General features: G+C 35.6%; 1 protein-coding gene across 5 annotated transcripts in view; it reads left to right on the top strand.

The window, feature by feature from the left end:
* KLHL13 (kelch like family member 13) overlaps positions 1 to 22831 on the top strand; it is a 383509-nt gene that overhangs the window by 259172 nt on the left and 101506 nt on the right. For 3 of the 5 annotated variants that reach the window (XM_045817707.1, XM_045817705.1, XM_045817706.1), the window contains one exon: positions 13996 to 14061. The exons of the other annotated variants lie outside the window; for them this stretch is intronic. In XM_045817707.1, the coding sequence (XP_045673663.1) occupies positions 13996 to 14061 (66 nt within the window). The remainder of the gene's footprint in view (positions 1 to 13995; positions 14062 to 22831) is intronic. 5 annotated transcript variants of the gene reach the window in all.

The raw sequence follows: 22831 nt of genomic DNA, 5'->3' as shown, positions 1-22831 counted from the left end.
GAAAATGTTTAAAGTTTATTTTATAAATGTATATTTAGCGGTGCTATAAGATGGGAGACCCCCAAAGAGGTATTAGGCAGTTGAGTTTTATATGCCATGCTGGAAAAAGGAGAAGGGGGCAGGTGTCTGGGATTCCAAGGGGGGAGTAGGCAATTCGTAGGTAAAAGACAAAGAGGGAACAAGTGGCAAACAAATTCCTGCTAGGCTACCCAGAAACAATGGGACATGGGGGACCCTTTTGAACATGCCCTTGTATGAATCCATACTTAATTAGGCTAAGGTGAAAATGCTTATGCTAGGGTATTCCTTAGCATATAAAATTTTTTAGCATATAAAATCTTCTCTGCTAAGGTTCTGAAACAGGCCTTTCCTTCTGAATTCCTTTAGGCAGGAAAAGAGAGTGGCCAAAGGTTCTTTCTGAATCTTTTGTTTCTTAATAACCAGCTTAAAATCAAGATCCCAAAAGCCACATTTGTGGTGGCAAAAGTTTAGTGCCCCTCAGTATCTATTTTTCTAATTGCCTTCTCATTAAGTTAAGTTATAGCAGTTTTCCATTTGTAGTAATAAATGTAAGTTTTGCCTTTTAGATAAAAGTAAATTTCAGAGGGTTGATTTAAAGAAAAATACAACACACAGACAAAGCCAAAGGGGGTAGGATTGAGGGTGGGAGGTGGGGATGGGTGTGGCAGGGGGGAGTTTTGGAGGGGAAATGGAGATCACTGTACTTGAACAACAATACAAAAATAAAGAAAAATAAATAGTAAAGGTAGTACTGAGATATGAAACATGAAGGCAATCACAGATGATGGAAGAATAGGAGCCCTTAAGAAACGTTATTGTATATACTATGCTCAAGTCAATTAATTTTTAAGATGTGTTTTTTTTTGCCTTAGATACTTTCAACAAAATAAAAGAGATAAGCCTAATCTCCAAAATATATAAAGAACTCACACAACTCCACTCTAAGATAAACAATCCAGTTAAAAAATGGGTGAAGTACTTAAACAGACACTTCTCCAAGGAGTACCTACAGAGGATTCAGAGACACATGAAAAGATGCTCAGTATCACTAACTATCAGAGAGATGAAATTTGAAACCGCAATGAGATACCACTTCACAGCAGTCAGAATGGCCATCATAAACAAAGCAACAAACAACAAGTGTTGGACACGTTGTGGGGAAAAGAGAACCCTAGTACACTGTTGGTGGGGTTGCAGACTGGTACAACCACTATGGAAAACAGTATGGAATTTTCTCAGAAAACTAAAAGTGGATCTGCCTTTTAACTCAGCAATTCCACTGCTAGGATTATATCCTAAGAATCTTGAAACACCAACCCAAAAGAACCTATGCACCCCAGTGTTCATAGCAGCACAATTTACAATAGCCAAGTGCTGGAAGCAACCTAGGTGCCCATCAGTAAATGAATGGATCAAAAAACTCTGGTACATTTACACAATGGAATTCTATGCAGCAGGAAGAAAGAAGGAGCTCCTACCCTTTGTGACAGCATGGATGCAACTGGAAAGTATTATGCTAAGTGAAATAAGCCAGGGGGTGAAAAACAAATACCATATGATCTCACCTTTAACAGGAACCTAAACAACAAAACAAAGAAACAAGCAAAATATAACCAAAGACACTGAAATAGAGGACAGGCTGACAGTGACCAGAGGGGAGAAGGGAGGGAATTTCAGGGGAAAAGGGGAAGGGTTTTCAGGAACAAAAATAAAGGACACATAGACAAAAACAAGGAGGGGAGAAACAGGAGGGAGGTGGGGAGGGCTGGGGGGTGGGCTGGGATGGGGGTAAAAGGCAGAAGACTGTACTTGAACAACAACTAAAATAAAAAAAGTGTAATAAGAGTAAAAAAAAAGAGTGATAAACCACATCTATAAATAATTCTAGGAAGAAACTGAATGTGTCAGGTGCTAAAACAGACCAGATAGACTGAGGTCAAGAATAGGTACCTTTCGGATAACTGGTACCATTGAAGAAAATGCTAGAATCTAGAGGGAGAAAATGAACTAAGAAATTTGCTTTTTCACATTGGGAACTGCAGTAATTAATAAATGCAACAGACAATGTATTCAAGTTCTTTATGCTATGGACTTTCTGTCTCTACCTTTTGCCCTTTCAGTAACTCGGCAGTCATCCTGTGCCTCCCCTCTCCCTAACAACCTCACATTTAAAGATAGTGCAATAGAGGACTTAAATAGTGGAGTGTTGAGCAACACTGAATGGAGTCAAATTCCAGTTCCGATATTTACCCATTGTCTACTGTTAGTCATGCCACTTGATTTTTCCATGCCTTAGATTTCTCTTTTGTAAAATGGAGATATTAATAGTACCTATATCATAAAGTCATAGTAAAAATTAAATATGTTAAATGGGGTAGGGGGTGGTGATAATGGGAGAAAAAGGGGAAGGGTCATTAGGTATAAAGGACCTATGGATAAAGCCAAAAAGGGGTAAGATCGAGGGTGGGAGGGGCAGGGGGGAATGGTGGGGAGAAAATGGAGACAGTTTTACTTGAACAACAATAAGCATAAATGAATAAACAGAATCAAGAAGAGGAAATAACAGTACACAAATGTAATGCCGTAGTTCATTTTAGCTGTCCTCTAAAGCTTACAATGAAAACTGTCACTACCAACAGTGTTCTCTGTCTATGAAAATTCTCATGTGTAGGATTCATCAGAAATTTAACTTCCAATCTTTACTCAGTCTTATACTTTACCTTTGAACTAAGCATAAATAAAGGGCCTTAAACAAACAAACAAACAAAAAAACTCCAACAACAACAAAAATATCATGCTATAGTTGGGCAGGGGATTGGAGGGAGGGACATTCCCTCCTATCTATTTCCACTGAGGGAGGATTGTGGGGGATAGTCTTAAAATAACAAGGCACATCAAAATGACGTGTACTCTGAAGCCCACTTTCCTGGCTGGTTGGACATAGGAAGCTCAAGCTCCCAGGCCAAGAAGAGACCACGTGGCTTGGAGAGGTTCCTGGGGTCCTCCCTTGTGCTCCAGGGCCTGCCTAGAGTTCAGCAAAGGAAACAAAGGGAGGAGGCCTGGGCAGCAAAATGCTATGCCTCTGTTCTACAGGAGAGGCCTTGAACTGTCATGATCCAGAAGAATATCTTCAGCCACCTGCATTTTTCTCCCAAGGACCATAGTTTTTAAAAAGGGGAAGGAAATTCTGAGTGTGGCCTAGGATCAGCCTGGCCAAGCAGAGGGCGGTAGGGTGTTTGTTTTTCTGATTGTGCCTTATTTGCCAGGGAATGGGTTTGGGAGCAGAAACTGACTGTCTTTATTTCAAATTGCATGCTTAAAATAAAAGATTACTTTTTCCTTTCAAAAAAAGGTTAAAGATGTTAAATGATTAAATGGGTAAAGCATTTATAACACTGTTTATTTCATGGTACATGATCAACAAACATTCACCATTATCATCATCTCCAGTCAGTAAGTCCTATCTATTCTATCTCCAAAAAACCTTTTTGACTGTCTCCCACTTCTGTTGCTTTCATTTAAGACTTTATGTTGTTACAATTGCAATTGTGCCTTAACTAGTTTTGCCTCTCCTTCTCTCCTCCATCCCCTTTGTGTCACTTGACTGCCTGACACATTCCTGCTTATTCTTAAACACTTAACTAAGGTATCACCTCTGCGAAACTGTCCCTGATTCCTTGTCTTAGCCCAGTTAAGGCTCTTCATGTGCATGAATATCACCTTGAGAATACTTCCACTATAGTGCATCTCACATGGTATTGTGATGGTACTTGGTATTCCCTGGGCTGTTACCACTTTGAGGGGTGGGGAACTGGACTTACTCAGGTTTCAACTACCAGCCTAAACACAATGCTTGTTGCAAACTACATGCTTACTATTTGTTTGGGTGGATGAATGAATGGCCTCTTCCTATAGAAAGCTTAGTGTTCATGTTGGAAGCTGAGGTGAGCACACATAAGTCTAAATAAAAACAATATGTGGTAAGTTCTGTAAGAGTTTAGAAAAGAGGGGACTTAGTGAGTTTTAGAGAAGTCAAATTAGTTTCAAAAAGGTAGAGCTTGATTTGGAATTTGAAGACAGACACAACTTGTGTGAGGAGAAAAGTGGCTATAATCTAGGCAAGGGGAATGTTTTATGAATTGAATGTGGATGGTGACAAAAGAAAAGCATCTAGCATCTCCAAAACAGAGAAGAGATCATATTAACCAGGGTGTGCTTGGTGGGGGGCAGCTGGGAGGCGGAGTGGTGGTGGTGGGTGTGAGGAGGAGGTGTATGTTGAAAAGTATAGCTAGTTCCCAAACTAAATGACAAGTGTTCTAAAGGTTGATTTACGAATCATTTGTTAAGATATAACACACCATCTACAAGATGGTGAAGTTTCATGCTGTGCCCCAAGTATTGTACTTAAACTATTAAATAGCTGATGTATCCACAGACTATACTAGCTTGAACTCTAGGGAGCAGGAGGTTAGAAAAGGTATGGTGGATTCTGGCTAGAAGACACTGAGTGGAAGAAGTTGAGCTTTGTTGTTCTATGATCCCTTCTGCACTGTTTTCTACATCAGTTTCCTTTTCTTTATTTCTAGATGTAGTTTCTTTATCCCCCAGCCCCCCATCAATTTCCTTCAAATAGCACCCCATCCAAGGTTATAGGGATTCCAAAATCTAGGTTCTCATCACCTGCTTTCCCCATTCTCTGAGGGCAACAGATCTTTGCTATTTGCCAATGTGAGAATAAACTGATAGTCACCTCCCCCTGGCAGCTGTACTTACAACATTAACAAGCTTCTTTTTAGCTCAAATGAACCTTTAATTGCTGAAATTTCTGGCAATAGTACAAAGCAAACAATGAGAAGCGGGATGGAGAGGGGAGGGAGAGAGAGGGAGAAAGTTCATTGTTGAGAGCGAGTTGGCATTGTAGGAGCAGATATTTTGGGAAAGGGAAAGCCTTTGTTGATTTCTCTTTCTATTCTACTTCCCTCTCCCCAAATTGTTTCTGTATAGTCCTCTCTTGAAACCACAGAAATAATAAACTGCATTGTTAAAAATTATAGTTCCCATGGCAATTCTGGGCAAAGGGTTCTGTGTTTTCTGATTGTGTGCAAATGTAGGATGGCCTATAATGTGAAATAGGTTGAATAAATAAAGTGGGCTGGGGTTGAGGGGATCTGGAAAGGGGAGTCTACAAATACATCCACTGAAATAAGGAGTCACAGAAGTTTTTTGAAGATTTTATTTATTTATTTATTTATTTATTTATTTATTTATTTATTTTTAGAGAGAGGGGAAGAGAGAGAGAAAGGGAGGGAGAGAAACATTGATGTATTAGAGAAACATCGATCGGTTGCCTCTTGCATTCCCACCAACCAGAGACCTGGTCCACAACCCAGGTATGTGTCCTTACTGGAATTGAACCAGTGACCTTTTGTTTTGTGAGATGATGCCTAACCCACTGAGCCATACCAGCCAGGGTTCACAGAAGGTTTTTGAATAGAAGATTGAGAAGATGAAGGCAGTAAGGAAGGCATAATTAATTTGAAATTTTGGATCAGAAATGATGGGGTATTAAATTCACTCTTGGCTTGGTTAATACATACAGAATCCTGTTTTTTTTGCTACTGTTTTTATTTTTCACTGTACTGGTTGGTTGTTCTTCTTTTAACTGTTAGTGTCTGCTTGCCTGCCTATCTGACTGTTCTCTGTGGCTTCCGAGGCAATCTTTCTTTTAGGATCCAGAACACCAGAGTTCTTGTTTTTTGTTTTTGTTTTTTTTAGTGATGCTTGTGTTTCCAACTAGCCCAAGGGACTAATACATTATGTTTCTGTGTCCCGATAGCAAAATTCAAGTCCAGTATTAGCAAAACACAGCTCCCTTTTATAAGCCACATTACTTTTGTTTAAATAAAAATAAAAGTAATTTAACTGTACCCTAGAACATACCAGCTGCAGAAGCCTTCAGCCCCTAATCCACAGGTGGCAAACACAAGGCTTGCGGGCCAAATCCGGCCCTCCTCCTTGTTTTATCTAGCCCGGCACCTTGTTTCTACAAGGCGGCAGTGCCAGCTCCTTGTCCCCACTTAAGGAGTAGTTACATTTATACAGTCCTAAAATTATATTCTGTCCTTTGAAGGCAACTGCAAGGCTGATGTGGCCCCTGGTGAAAATGAGTTTGACACCCCTGCTCTAAGCATATGTGAAACCTTGTAAATAGGCTCTTCCCTGTGGGCAACCCCATAGCCTTTTATTCTTTCTATTGTTCATTATGTTAGTATCCTTGATATTTCTACTCTGCCAGTTTATATAAAGGGGAAGGCCAGGAAACGGGGTGAGATAGGGATTTGAGACATCTTAAGTTTAAATTATATTTCTCAATGGAACAGAAGATTCATAGAACTTTAATCAAATATGTATATTTTTCTCAACTTTGTAAGTTACAGGGGCTTCTCAGCATTGGGCCCTCCTGTGTTGATTTGTGTATTTTCCTCTAGACTGCTTAGCATACCATTTGAGTTACTAGGTATTGGTGATGTACAATGGCTTGCTTGGTTAAATTCACTATTTTATATTTTTTGTTCAATCTAGTAGAGCAATTATTGTTAAAATTGGATTTTGTGGTTAGTCCTTTATCATCACTAGTTACAATAACTTAATAGTATTTCACAGTCCAAAATATGCTTTTATTGTTTTCTTTTAGCAGTCCACAGAAACGACTGGTTTTACGAAATGCCATTTCATATTTCAGTATTAACTGGTCTTGGTGGTGACAGACTATTGAAATGTATTTCCTCAGTTTCTACCTATTAATTCTACTATCAGCAGCTTAGACAAATGATGATTGACATTTCCCTTCATTATTGTAGCTAAGTGTTTCCTTTGCTCAGTTTAGCTTAGCAGTTATTTCAGCCCTCAGTTGTATATGAAGTATTCTGGGTACCCAGCAAGGTACACACCAGGTCCACCACACAAATATCAAAAGGAATCATTTAGATATACTGCTTGTAATCATAATCTTTTATTTATTTCTTACCATTTACATCTTAGTTTAGGGAGGATAAAGCCCTTTAATGAGTTCTTGTTTAATTATCATCTGAAAACTGTTTTAGTCCTGGAGGAGAGAACCTACCTCTGCTGACTTGAGTTCACCAAAATTGCCTCCTATATTTAGGGTTACTATGTGACAGGCATTAGTTAGGTATAATAGAAACATAAGGGAGACCCAACTGTAGCTCTCTTAAGTTTATAGCCTAGTTTATAGAAACAGTTATAATCCAGAATAATGGGAGCTATAATATTTAAAGTGCCATGGGAGTTTCAAAAACCTAGTACCAGAGTCTGCTAAGGGATGTGAGAGAAAGTTTCATGAAAAAAAGATATGGTTGGACACTGAAGTATTACTAGGAATTTGCTTGGTATTCAAGGAGGGCAAGAAATTCCAAGTGGAGAGGATATCATATGTGAAACCACTGAGGCATGAGAGATTATGGAACCTTTAAGGTCTATGCCAAGAAATTGCTAATTGAGGGATACAAGAAAGCTCTGTAAATTGGCACCAGGAATGTACTTCTAGCTTAGGTGTAAGTTGGTCATTCTGCAACTTTAATTATACAGTATTCTATAACTTTCGTAAGTTACTCCTCCATTCTTCTGGCCATTTACTTCCTCAGAATCAGTGTGAAAAGACCATTCTTTTTTTTTTTTGGTGGTATTTAGGAGTCATATTTGTGTTTTCAGCCTAAGATAAATATTATTACCATATAAAGGTGACTAATGAACACTGAATTAGGTGTCAGGGTACTTGGATCCTTGTTTTCCAGTTCTGTCAGCACCTATGTCACCTGAGCCAAATCATTTAATAACTCTGTCTTTTCACTAGTAAAATGAGAATATTAACATCTGCATTGCCTATGGCAGGGTTAGGTGAAAATGAAAACAAGACTCTTTAAAATGAAAAAATATATAATAAACTTTTTTACTTGGAATTCTGTTGGCTGAGGCTATCACCTGATATTTAAAACAAGTAAAAGACCTTGTGGAATATCTGTATCAGAAAACCAGATTGGAAAGTAATAAAGATAAATAGTCTAACTTCCTCATTAACTCCATATGTCTGCCCTTCTGTCAGTGGAATGTTATTTAGGTTATTTCTATATTTTGAAATTTACATGATAAAATTTTCTTCTTCCCAATGGTCTGTCATGTGTATCTTAGGTTAGTAGAATGAGTTGATATGTCTCATACTCAACCTTGAAAAATTTATATCTATTAGGTAGTTTGAATTACTCATGAATTACCCTCAATCATTTGTGTTACCTTATAATGGTATGACCTGAGTTTTGTTACGTTTTAGAGAAATGTAAGAAGGTTATGATTTGTTCAAATAGGAGTGAGAGGTTATATAACTGTGGCTTTCTACTTCCTTTGCCATTTTTTTCCTAATCCAATGACAATACAGGCAGAGTTATTTGTAACAGGAAAAGGCACTTCAATTCATTTCCTTCCCTTTGATCCCATCTTTTCCATTAGATTGAATGGCAATACTAGTGGAATCTGGTAATTTACCTGAAATATGAACATCTGCGATGTAGGAATATAAGCAATTGCTTCCAGTATAAATACCTCTGACCAAACCTTCTTTAGATCAATGTTTCTGAAAATCTATCATCCAAGGATATTTCTGCATGATAGAGAACTCTGTAAACTACTTAACTCATCGTGCTCTGGCCCCTCTTACATACACCAGAAGAAAGGAGAAGACTTCTGCTGTGGATGAGATAACATGATCATGGTATTTTACATGAAATGTAAATGAATTATTTGTACTAGATTAATATAGACCCTGTCATCAAAATTGCCAATAATATGAGACTTACTATAAATTACCAGGAGGTAGTTATTCCCATCTTGTTTCCTCATACAACTTCTAGATGAACGAGTTGGATAAAATACCTATTCTAGTTCAAATTGTAATACAGAATCATTATTGCTTTTTCTGCCAGGCCTCAGGTAACTACTCTGGCGATTATTTTGTTTTACACAAATCTAAATGATGAAATATCTGGTTTATTTTCACTTTGTCCTGAAATCTATTGTACCATTGACACATGGCTTAGAAACATTCTTCTGAAGACTGAGCAAATTAAATCATTTTTATATCCCATAAGTATTACCCCTTTTTGAAGGTTTCTTGAGAAAAATGTGGCACATATCCAAAATTACATTCTTTATTTTTATCTGTATTTGAATATTTTCCTTAAAAGTTAGTGGAAAGGAAAGTGGTTAGTTTTTGCACTCAATAAACAAAAAGGAAGGTGTAGACAGCTTTTATCTGGGATATTTTTAAGTCATTGAGAGAATGTTTTCTGATATCAACTGCTTTTTAAAATTATTGGCAGAATCCTCTTAACTCTCTTTAATATTGAGTGGTTGAATAGATGAAAAGTTTTTTTAATTGTCTACATAAAAGAAAGTGCTATGGTTTTTGCATCATTGCATGAATCTAAGACATTATGCGTGCATAAAAAGGATGAGACAAAGCTGAATGCTAAATGCAAATGTCAAGGAAAGCTCATCTGGGTATTTGACACTGAGCATAATGGGGTGTGGTTCACAGGGAGAGAACACTAAATATTTACACCCCAGGATATGTTTCTATGGTAAATCTTCTTGTTCTAGATTACTCTCCCAGCTAACACCATTCCCCCCCTTTTAAAATGTATCCTCTTCTTACACTTGGATTTTCTCCCTTATTAATACTGTGGGGGAGGAACAAACTTTTCTATACCCTCAAGGTTCTTTAGGCTGGTCTAATAATCAAAAAGACAGATTAGCAAGAGAAAATAACCAAATTTAATACATACATATATATGGGAACCCCACACACATGAGAGTCAGAGACCCCACATGCAGGAGAGGGTCAGAGACAGAAAGGGAATGTGAGATATTTAAGACATTTTGAGCCAGGGTTGAGGTTATGTACCTTAGCAGGCGTGTCAAACTCATTTTCACTGGGGGCCACATCAGCCTCACAGTTGCCTTCAAAGGGCCAAATGTGTAATTTCATCTCCTTAACAGTTAAGGAGTAGTTACATTTATACAGTCCTAAAATTACATTTGGCTCTTTAAGGGCAACCATGAGGCTGATGTGGCCCCCAGTGAAAATGAGTTTGACACCTCTGCTTTAGGGCTTTGGAAGGTAATTATATAGGGAGAGCACATGTTCAGTAATTCATAGTTTGCCCTGCCATGTGATAGGTAAAAATCTTTTCAGGTGATAACTCTTATCGTGAGCCAGGCTCCTAATTTAAGTTTATTTAGACAGTCAAGGAGAGAACAGAAGTTTCTCTCCAGCCCACTGGGTGTTGGTTGCCCCTAGCTCAAAATAATGTACACACCACTGAGGTATATCTTGGGGTGGCTTGTTCTGAACCCACAAAATTCCTTATGAGGTTCTAAACCTTCTGGTTCTAATCCCCTATCCCGACTCTCCCATCTCTTTCTGTGGTCTTCATGAATTCTTTGTGTTTATTGCATGGACCTTCAGGTGAATTTTCTTGGTTTACTGAAAGTACTAAAACACAACCACAGTCTACCATCCTTATAGCTTCTCCCCCACAAAGATCATAGCTCCATCATTCTGCTATTTTGTTGGTATCCCTTTCCCATCATTTCTTTAACACTTTGGAACCAGAGCAATGTTGCATAGCAATGCAGAGTTGGTGCCAAATACAGATCCAGTTCTTTCCACAATTCATATCCTTTCTTTTTCAGACTTGAGAGTGGTGAAGGCAGTTACTGACATTAGTGTCTACTGTGAAGTCTGGGGAGGTGTGCTGTTAGGTCACTTGCCCTCAGATTCTGACTTTTGCCTTAGTATCTTCTCCTCACCATCCTTTTTCACTTTATAGGCAAAGAGCCAAAAAAGGTTTCTTGAATATTGTATACTAAACATTAGGAAGAATGCATGGTTTAATGAAGGAACACTTAAAAACTGTAGACTCAAATTACAATGGAATACATCCCAGAAAAGAATGGAATTTGAGCTGGCTCTGGAGGAATGTGTCAAGTTTAGAAAAGTGAAGAAATTTCATTCAGGAGGACCTCTAGAGCAAAGATGAGAAAGAACAAAACAAGCTTTGAGATATAGAATGGGAAGTTGCTGTTAGGGGATACTGGACAGTGAATTGATTGGAAGACTAGATTGGCCAGCTCGTGGTGAGTTCTTAGTTCTGGGCATAGTTGCTTGATTAATTCCTTGCATGATCCATTTAGTCAACAAATGGCTTCTCGCAACTCATAGGATAAGATCCAAGCCTCTTTACTGGCATATAAGGTCTTCTTCTGAATACCTTAAAATTCACCACCTCAATGCTATGTACCCTAACCTCCTTCCAGTCATATTGAGGACTTTCCCAATTTCCTAGCATGTTTCACTCCCTCAAATCTCCACTAAAACTTCTATACCATATTTTGTGTTGTGCATATCTGAGTACATGTCTGTTTTCTTATTCAACTGGAGCTTCCTGAGAGCAAGGGGTTGTGTTTCATTCTCCTTCACATCCATATTACCTCAGAGAGTAACCACCTAATATGTAGCAAATGCTTAACAAGTATGTATTGAATATTTACTTTGCATCAGTATAGTTGTACTTTAAGAGAGCCATCGAAAAGCAGTGTGATTGATATATTTAATATGAGAGACCAGTTATAGGTATTTTTTGAAGTAGCTGATTTGTTTAAAACAATCAAGAAATATTAGAGGGTAGATTCCTAGAAAATCAATAAAGAATAAAAGATAGGACTTAATGACTAGCTACTAGGAGCTCTAGAGGATGGAGAGTTAAATATAATAAAAATTTAAGGCTACATTCAGGTAAACATGTATTTTTGTAAGCCAGATCTCCCGGTATTAGTATCTCCTCACCGTACCTCTACTCCAAAGATGAATACTTTGTTCCCATTCAATGTTGTGGAGCTAAGCTCAAAATTCATATGGTTCTGATCTTAATATATGATCAGAAATTAAGATATGGAATATAAATAGTTCAACCACACTGACTACAATTTCCTATGAAGGGAAGGTGAGCAGTGCATAGATTTTTGAATGTATAAAGCGTTTCTGCTTTTGCTACTACAACTGAAGTGCTATACCAGGCAGATGCACTGGGGTGCGCTACTATGTAGCAGAGCCTAGCTGCATCACAGCTCTTAACTTTAAAACTCCAGAGAATTTGATGAGAGAGGGATCCACAAGAACATGACAAATGATGAGAGTTCAAACCTTAAGAGAAAAATGGGCTTATTGGTAAGATACCTTTCTCTTTCTTTATTCACTGCTGTTACTTATTCATTAAAATAGCCTGTTGTTTTCATGTGTGGCTGTGAAGCGGTGTACAAAAATCAATTTTATATGTATTGTAGAATTCAGGAGACATATTGGTAACCATGCAAAAATCATAGGGAGCATATATAAAGCTTGAATTTAGAAAATCATGAAGAAAATTTTACTTTATTTCAGACTGTGGTATAACTTTCTTTATATAGCTTAAATGTAACACAGGTTTACAAATACATATATATATGTGTGTGTGTGTATTTTAAAAGTTAAAATAAAGGATAGTGACTTGTGTAGATACATAATTTCACTCAGTTACCAGAAGGTGGCACACCAGATTCTTCTTAAATACACAAAAGAAAGGAATAATATTAATAGGAATATAAAATAAGCTGTATTTAAAGATACTTTAATGTATTTTAAGCAAAAATATGTAATTGTTATTTGCATGGTGGGGCTTAGTGTTAAAACATGACAAATATGAATTTAACCCATTGTAATTTTTATGATTAAAATAATAATTTTAATGTGTATAACATTAGTAGACTTTGAAATAGTGTTATCATTAGGGAGGTGCTCTTTTGAATTTACTATTTAAAAAATAAATAAAATACTTGCTACCTACCTTTTGCATAAGAAGTCATTAGATTGAGAGTATTGTATAAGTTCTCTTCCAAGGTCTTTCTAAAGATACTATTAGGCTATGACTTTGATTTAGTTGTGCATTTAATAATGCAATAGTGCTTTTGGAGATGACCCAGAAAAAAAGCCAACACTGTTTATTTTTAAGACAAAGTTAGATAAGAGTAATGCCTAGTAATGTTTACCTTTTATAAGCTAAAAACAACATAAATGAAATAAATGTAAATAAATTCAATTTTGTGTTAGAGCTTCTCAAACACCTGCTAGCTGACTTTATTTTTTAAAGAGAGTTGAATGCATGTTACTGCAATGCTTCTGTAGCAGTCTCTATTTTTAAAACTGCATTCCTGAGGCAGTACCAGAGTATATTCACTGTTGCCTTTTGTATTAGCCCAAAGGGGATAGGCATATAACAGAACTTCACAAAAACAAAATCTTCTGTTTGGAGACAGTAGATCTATTTATATGTTTTTATTAATTACAACCAGTAAGAAAATAAGAAAATTGATAGTGAATGAACATAGGAGAACATTATCCATCTGTTCTCTGAAAGCTTGTAATGTGTGTTGTGTTTAGGTTTTTAATGGAAAAACAATGTATTGGTGAAGAATTGAACTTTAGGCTTACAAAGCTACAAAATGACAAAGCATTCCAAGGCTGAGTATATTTTTAATGGAAAAGTATTTCCTTGTGTCCAAATTTGGGTAGTGTAGTCTTTTATATCATTTGCCAATAAATGTAGTATTTAATGTCAATCTTTATTCCAGACTTTCTAAAACATTAAGAGAGCTTCTAAAAACAAATAGAATGTTATGGCTTTCTAGTTAAGTTTTTTACAGTGTTAGATATTTTAAAAGGTTCTGTGTGGTCTTAACTGTTGAGGATTTATAAACATGATTTATTAATTTACAACTAAAATATTTGCAGAGTATGTTTTGAAAAATGTAAACAAAATATAATATAGCCACAATTAACCAGATTTTTTTGCACTCCACTTTCAGGAGACGGAGGCAATTGTCTTTAAAACAAGCCGATTTCAAGGACATATTCAAAAAATCAACTTCAGGGTATGTCCAAGGGTCTGCACTTTCCTTTACTTTTTTGTTCATGAGAATTTATTTTCATAAAAAAGACCCTGAGATACTAGAAGACATTCAGTCATCAAGACAACTTACAATAATGTCTAAGGCACTGTGTTTATTAAGACAAAAATGAGAAATTATTCTGTTAAAAAGCACCATGTGTAATTGTATTATGCTTTGTATTTACCAATGCGCTTGCACAAATATAAGTTCAGTTGGTTTTCATAACATTGCTGGGAGTCTGGCAAGGAAAGTGGAAGCTTCCCTATTTTAGGGATGAGGGAAGACAACACTGGAAGTCACAAAGCTAGTTAGTGGCAGAGCTGTAGCCAGACCACAGGTGCCTAGCTCTCTCCTCTTCTGCATCCTTCCTCATTAAAAAAGTTTGAAAGAAGTTTTTAATTTTTCAATTTATATTGTATATCAATATAATTGATAATATCTTTGTCTCCTAATTGCTGTACTTCACAATTTTGTGTTTTGCACCTGTCTGCTTCTGTGCCTATCAGCCAGATGGAGATCTTGCTTTCAGATCAAAGGATCTGGAATGTGGAAAGGCAAGATCATGGCTGTGGACAGTGCAGATTGACAACTAGTGGTGAGAAACTGATGCTGATATGATGAGGAAAGCAAGGGACTGAGAGAGAAAGCAATCTTGCTGTAGCTGGGGTTATCTTGAGTGGGGTTAACGACCTTGATTTTAAAGCAATGTTCCTCTAAGTTTAATAGAATAGGTATGAAAATCATTTGGAATACTTGTTTCAGAGTGAGACTACTGGGCCCCACCCCCAGACTTCTACAGATTCTACACTTAAATATTCACACTACATGATTAGTTTTTTAAAGATTATATTTGTGTTTTAGAGAGAGGGAAAGGGAGGGAGAAAGACGGGGATAGAAACCTCAATCGGTTGCCTGTCACGGGGCCCACAACCCAGGCATGTGCCCTGACCTGGAATTGAACTGGTGACCTTTTGGTTCACAGACCGGCACTCACCCCACTGAGCCATACCAGCCAGGGCCCCACGTGATTCTCATGCATACTTTAGTTTGAGAGCATCTGCCTTCAAGATGTAGGATGTTTCTTTTGGCATATGTATTGGAGTGTAAAGAAAAGAGCCACTTTTCCCTCAGTAGCATCAATATTCCATGTCAAAACATATGGGGACAGGCGTCAGGCCAGGTTGAGGAATGACAGATATTACTTGTACATTGCTATATCTACATCTGGGGTATAGCACAATTGCTATTGTGCATTATGGTGACAATGGAATATTTTTAAAAGGCTTGTGTCTGTTTTAGTCTTGAAGAAGGTAAATGGAAGAAAGACTTCTACTGAAAGGTGAAAAATAAATGAGTTGTGATATTTTGAGTTAACTATTCCAGATTTAAATTTAAATTAATTTTAAAAATGGCTAGAAAACTATGCTATCCAGGATTCTGGATAGGTATGGCTTACTGTAGTAATATATGTATGCTTACTCATGTTTTATATGTGAATATTTAGTCTGCCGGATTAGATTGTAAGGGATTTGTGGCCAGGGAACATTGTGTACTTATAACATCTAGCAATGTCATAATTTTTCAGTACTTACTGATGATTGAACTAATTCAGTGCACATGTCTTCTCTACATGTTTTGGGCTAGGAATAGTGAGTTGATTGATTTTAGTGTTTGTCAAGTTCAAGGAGTCTACTATCTTACATTGTCAGTAAAGCCTAATATACTGGAGGTCTCAGGTTAAACAAATGTGTTTTAGTTGACAAATACAAAAACAGGGTCCTAATCAATCAATTTGCTAATGCTTGTTGCTTGTTAAGAGTATCAGTTTAAGCTTGATTCTGCTGTCTCTTCACTTTCTTTGGAACACAATTTATGTTCTGTGCTTTACAAATCTGAATCTCAAAAATTGGTAATTCTGGCAATTTGAAAACATAGATGTTTTCATTTACTGAACAAATATTATCACAGGAATTTAAACAAAATGGTTGGATACTGTAGTGGAAGACACACAAAAATGCTCAACAATGTCTCTTATTCAGATGAAGCTGAATAAAGAATGAGTGAATAAATACATGCTAGATAAAGGGAAGGTGTATTTTACTTAAGTGTTATGTAGCTTCAGAATTCCAAGAGAAATAACTGACTATTTAAAACATATTTGATTTTGAAGACATAAAGTGGTTGGTTCTGAACTTACTGATTGAAGTAGACTTAAAAAGACAGTCAGGAAACCCAAATTTAAATTGCATCTAGCTTAAACCTAGGGTCAATCTAGAAGATGGACTGGATTTTTATTCCCTTGTATCAAAGTCACACTTACTTTAGTCAGTAATAGAACATGAAATAAAGGAAAAGAAATTATTCCCGCCCCCATTGGACAGCCATTGCATTCAAGTAAAGAAGTTAGGCATAACTGAGAAATAATGTTGTGATTATTTTTTAACATAGGAATACTTTATATAACATGGGTTAGTGATGTCTTAGAACATAGATTATCATTGAATTGCTAAATATATTTTTCAGGCATAGCAATTTGAAATTATACTCTTTTTGACTAGCTTCTATAATTTGGACTTACCACCATATATTTGACATGTTTCAGTATAACTGTTTCTATACCTCCCTCTTTTTAAGGAAAAAAAAACATTATAACTTAAAAGCACCCAAGAGAAGAATTCTAAATGAGAAAATGAGAAGGATCTCAAAATAGTCAGAAAACAGAAGTATTGAACTGGTTGCCAAGTCTCTTGGGTCTCTCCATAGTAGGCAAACACCTTTATGAAAACTATTGAGCCCTCTGTTATGGCATTGTATCACAAGGTTCAAGTTTGAAGTTGACTCAACTTTGGAGTTTAAGATTTTTTTCATTCATTATATAGTGGAAACCTTTTACTTTTAGTCAACAGTAATTTCTACAGGAAATTTAAAGTTTTCATGGATAGGCTTGGCAAGTGGTAAAAACAAAATTAAAACAACTGAATATAAAGGGTCCCTTTCAATGGAAACTTTAAATAGTGTTGTATAATCTAAATGAATTATTAGGATTAGTTTTCCATGCAAGTGTTTGCTTCTAGTTAGCAAAACATTATTGTGACTGCTCTATAAGAATTTGAAGCCAATATTTACAAATATAAAGAGGGAGAAAGAGATGGGAAGACTAGGTAATCTTCTAGATCTCCTTTTAGCTATAACATTTATGGTACAGATTTGAATATTATAATTCCTTTCTGGCTGAGAAGGCATAAAATAATTTTAGAAACTAATAGCATTACTTTATTTTACTTAGGATATTGATGAAAATGTCATATAATATTCTAAAGGTCTTTTGGTAACTCAGATTTTTATACAAGTATAGGTATTTCTGAAAGAATGTAGAATATAGCAAAGATTACTTTCTTTAACTGGCATGCCTTTTGAGATTGGGTATGTGATGTGCTTATTATTGAAAAGTCTTTTAACCATTATAGATAAAGAGTATTAGAAATTACTTACTCATATCAAAATAGATCAGAATTTACAAAAATTACAGTTGTCCTATGCTTACTACATTGTCTTCATGCAACTTCTGTAGTTTTGCTTCTCTATCTGATATCACCAAAATTAAAACAAAATCAATATGCTATTTGAAAAGCTTTATGTCAATGTATTTTTTAGTTATAGAGCTACATTCTTAACTTTTCTTTCAGTAATACTGTACATCTTATATGGCTTTTTATTTTGATAAGTTTGCAGGTCTAATGTACAAACACTTCAGAAAATCTAACAATGGTTTGCATATTTTGTTTTAAGCAGATACTGAGGAAGTTGCTGAAAGAGGAGATTTTCCATTAGAGCAATTCATCATCACTATAGTGATGCATTTATTTCATTAAGAAAGCATGTGTTTTTGGGTGATTTTTGTCAATACATACTTATTTTTAACAAGTTAATGTGTATAGTTTCTTCATTGTAAAGATTTATAGCCTTAAATTATCAAATCAAGAGATGAATATTTCTTTTACCAGAACCCTGCTTTTAGTAACAGCAGAATCAATAACAACATTTAAAAAAACCTTCCATAATATACCCTATCTTCAACACAATTCTTATTTCATCACTCCTCTGCTTATAAACTTTTTTTCAATTCACTCAAGTATTTATTGTGTGCTTTCCAATGTGCCAGGAATAGTGGACTCAGTGATTCCTTCTGGAAGGAGGAGCAAGAATTTGAGGAGGGCATTTCAAGTAAGTGAAGTAGCATGACTGGAGCACAGGGTATGGTAACAGTATAGCCTCTTATTCAAGCACTGGATGCATTATCCCTGTTTGACCATGATAAACTAAGTTGCCTTTTTCAATTTACAAATGTTTGTGCAAATTCAGGTTTGTAAATAGTTTACATTTAAAAATCATTGGTTTCCACTACAACTCCTAACACAAGCAAACACTTTAGTTTGGAAATTAAAGCGTTATTTAATGAATGGGAATACTTAAGAATAATTTTGTTTATGCATGCCAAAGATGCACAAAGACTTACTTGGGTATATGGATTGGGGAATCGTATACGAATGAAACACTCAAGGGTAGTCCCCCCCCCAAAGAAGCCATAAGGAATACGGATGCTACAGAAAACAAAACGAAGAAGAGCAGAAACTTCTGAATTTCCCATTCATTGCTAATCTTCTTTTCAGTTGTAGTGAGAGAGTAAGGGCCATCAGAATCTGTAGATCATTGAGTCCTCAGTAACTGAATCTTCCTTCTTATCTGGTCAGTCCTTCTGTATTTTTGTCCTCCCATCCAAACTTCTTAGTCCCATAACCTCATCCACTTGACCTCAAATTATAAAAGGTGCTACATAAATAGCAGAAACCACTATCATTCTGGCTTTCCATTCTTCTTCCAGTCATTACCTTTTTCTCCTTTGGTCCCATTACCTATTGTTTCCTGTCTTATCAGCTTACCTGCTCTTCTTACTGTTGTTCTATACCCCCTGAAAACACACACACACACACACACACACACACACACACACACACACATGCTAGACAACTTAGTACCCTTCTTCTCTTTGGAAATCTTAAAGACAGGAGAGTACATTACTTACACCACAATGGCATGAAGAATTTTTCATACATATACACATGCATGTCCATGAATATGTGCCTGCACAACAGTTGTGCTTTTACTTGTTTGTGTTGTGAAGAACACAAGTCATTAATCCATGTCATAGTCATAGTTACAATAGTTTATGTAAATTCTTTGAGGAGCTATAAGGATTCACACAGTTCTGTTAAAGACATTGACATATGAGAAGGTGGTTATAAAAAATAGCTGGGGTGGAGGGAGTGGTGAGGGGAAGATGCAGACAACTATACCTGAACAACAATACAAAAAAAACCAGGAAAAAATGGAATGATGACTTTCCAATGTAGTTTTCTTTGAGAAATATAAATATCTTGGATTTTCCATTTTAGTTTTAGCAAGACTACATATCTGAATACCTAATAAAAATCTGAATATATTTAATATTCAATTTCCTGAAACAAATAAAAGAGATAAACACACATACAAGTATATATAGCCATTCATGTGAACACTTCTATTTCCTATAATAAGAAGCCCTGAATGTATTAAGAATTTTGCTCTGTTGTCCAGAAGTTAATTTTTATGTTCTTTTAAGTGTTTAACAGTCCTACTTGGTTGTGTCCAAATACTTTTACTGATTGGTAGAATATAAACAGAGCATACAATTTAGCATGATCTACAGTCTTGTCTGAGCAATGCAAATAACATGGATATCCCAGATTAGTGTGAAGAGATATCATCAGGACTGAAGGGACATAGTACCTGCTCACATAAACTGTGCCCTTAGTGCTATTAGTCTTTGGTTATACACACCTTAGGATTGACCAAAACTTGCAAGAAAAAAGTAGGTCAGTTCTTAAAGACTATTAGGAAAATATGGAAAGAGAGATCAGATACATGGCATATTAGTCAATTCCCTTAGCGAGGAGATGGCACTGGAGATAAATTGTAGCAGCCCTTCAGCAAGTGAAATTTTTCTATTAAGTCATTTAGAAAAATTTACACTGAGAAAAAATTAGAGTACCAGTTATATATATTTCACTTTTTTTTCTCATACTATGACTGGTTTAATTTTTTACTTATCTTTTTCTCCCTGATCATTCCTAAAGTCCTTCTGGAATTAAGCATTTGGAAATAGTCTTTCTTCACACTTTTGTATTTTTGGCATTCCTCTTCCACTTCCATCTTTGAGTGTACATATATTTGTAGGAGTAAATAGCTCTCTGTAGTTCCTGTTTCTTTAGACTATGCTGCGACATTTATAGAATGTGGTTGACTTCATAGAGAAACACACATCTTATGGAATGGTCTCATCAAGAAGGAGGAATAGTAGGAATTCTGGAGTGGCAGTCATGGACTTGGAGATGTACACTTGGTTTCTAGTTCCGGTTCTACTACTAGCTAGCAGTGTGATATCAGCAAGTAAATACTTCTCTGGGCTTTGGTTTTATTTCCCCCCATCTATACTATGAGGGTACTGAGTAAGATGATTTGTAAGAGTTCTAAAAGTTATAAAAATACTCTTTCTGCATTGGGAGCCAGGGAATTCTGTGTTGTAAGATTTGGCCAAGAATGTCTCTTTTTGTGGCCTTGGTCAAGTCCCAGCATTGCCCTTTGTTTGTTACATCTCTGAAATGTGCATTTCACAGGTATTTTTAAGTGATTAGTTAATGTTCATAAAATGCTTTGAAGAGCTTTTGTGTATGTTGTCTTTCTATCCTGTTTTATGCAATTGTCTATAATACAAACCAAATGTTCTACGAATTAAATGAGTGTTTCCTACAATGTGAATGAAGGTTTTTGACATTTCTCAGTCTAAATATTAAAGTAGTGGGACACTGAGCCTCTATAAAATTATATTTAAAATACATGTTAAATTATTTTCTTTCTTTCACTCTGAGGTGGAAACAATTTTAATTCTAGAATGTAATGGTTGCTACTGGAGTCACTGTCAAGGTAGTAAAATCTGATTAATTTGGACTCTGCTAATTTGTGATTGCAGTGATTTTACCTGACTGAAGGTTATTTCTAAATGATGAGGAATGGTGGTGTTAAACAAATTAATAATGTAAAGTATATTTCCACTTAAAGGATTTATTTTTAAAGCCTTTGGCACACTACTTGTTTGTTCATGAGAGATAATTACAGATGATACCTAGTACTTTGTTAAAACAAAAGGACTGAGTATAAGTAAATATCCATCATCAGGTATTATGCTTTTAGGGTTTGGGATTCTTTGAGAGTGCTGAGGGTGGGGTGGGAAAACAGCCTTATTTTCTTTTCAGTTTGAACAAATATTACAATTGTCATAATGCCACAAAAACAGGTTCTAAACTTTAGGTCTTAAAAAACCATTAAGTCTAAAAGAAATCTAGATTGAAAATTGGCATAGATGATTTGGTGGTATTGGTTGATTTCTTTGGACCCTAATGACATTAGACAAAGAATATGTTGCTTGTTTAGATCAGTTGATTGTTCATAGAAGAATAATAACTTGAGAACCTTTGCAATAGTGTGATCTTCACCTGTTTGTGAAGGTTCCCTCTTAGAAATTTGGAAAACTCTAGACTCACCCTATTTCCCACTCATCAATGTTGAGTAGTCCTTATAGATAAACTCCTTGAACACTTTACCACCATGCATTTATACCTAAGTTTTGGGTTGTTGGTTCTCAGGAAGAAGTTATATTTGCAATCACTGTATTGTCATAAGCTGGAATGTGGTTGAATTTCCTTTCTAAAACACTACCTCCTTGCTTTTGAAATGTTTGAGAATGCTTTAGGTTTTTGGAATGGGACATTCCAAACTTGTTTGAGTATGTGTGCATGTACTTGTGTTTCATTGTTGGGGTTTCTAACAAGTTGTCACTGCTGATTGTACCTGGAACCTTTTTGGCCCGTAACTATTAAGAATTATTACACAAAGCCTTCTAATATAAAATATTCAATATGGTTTATTTGTATTAGTGGTAGTTTTTTTAACCCTTTAATTCAATATAAATATATATTTTACATATATTTATTGTGTACATATAATAGTTTATTTTATAAAATAATTTTCATGTATAATTATATGTGATTACACAATTACACATGCATGTAACCCCACATATACATATATGTTTAATGGCATATATGTATGTAATTATACATATAAATTTTTATGTATAATATAGTTTATTAATATATTATGTATTATACATATATTTATATAAATATTTTGTCACCAAGGTATGGATAAATACTCCTTTCTGTGATTCCTTTGAAGATGTCTATGAGACAGTTTTGTGCAGGGGTGCTAAAAAGAGTTGGAACTATAATTTAACCCTTTAAGATGTTTGACTAGTTTTGGGGAGATTATTTGTACATGGTAGATTAAATAAAAATCACTTGCAAGGTGGTGATGGCTGACATCTATTTAATATTTAATAAAGTTTATACAATACTGGTCAGTGTTACAAAGTAACCTTTTAATCTCTCCATATATATATGAATGTGTGTTTATATATAAAGCATATGTGTACAGGGTGGGGCAAAAGTAGGTTTACAGTTGTGTGTATATGAAACACAGACTTTATTCTTGTATTATTATATATTAATTATTGCATTATTTTCCAAACAACTGTAAACCTACCTTTGCCCTGCCCTGTATGTGTTTGGGTTTCATAGGAAAATACTTTTTGCCTGAA

This window comes from Phyllostomus hastatus, unplaced genomic scaffold (assembly GCF_019186645.2).
Source record: "Phyllostomus hastatus isolate PE091 unplaced genomic scaffold, TTU_PhHast_1.1 phas_scaffold_28, whole genome shotgun sequence".
Taxonomy (NCBI): domain Eukaryota; kingdom Metazoa; phylum Chordata; class Mammalia; order Chiroptera; family Phyllostomidae; genus Phyllostomus; species Phyllostomus hastatus.
The sequence above is the reverse complement of the archived record's forward strand: the minus strand, read 5'-3'. Positions and strand labels throughout refer to the sequence as shown.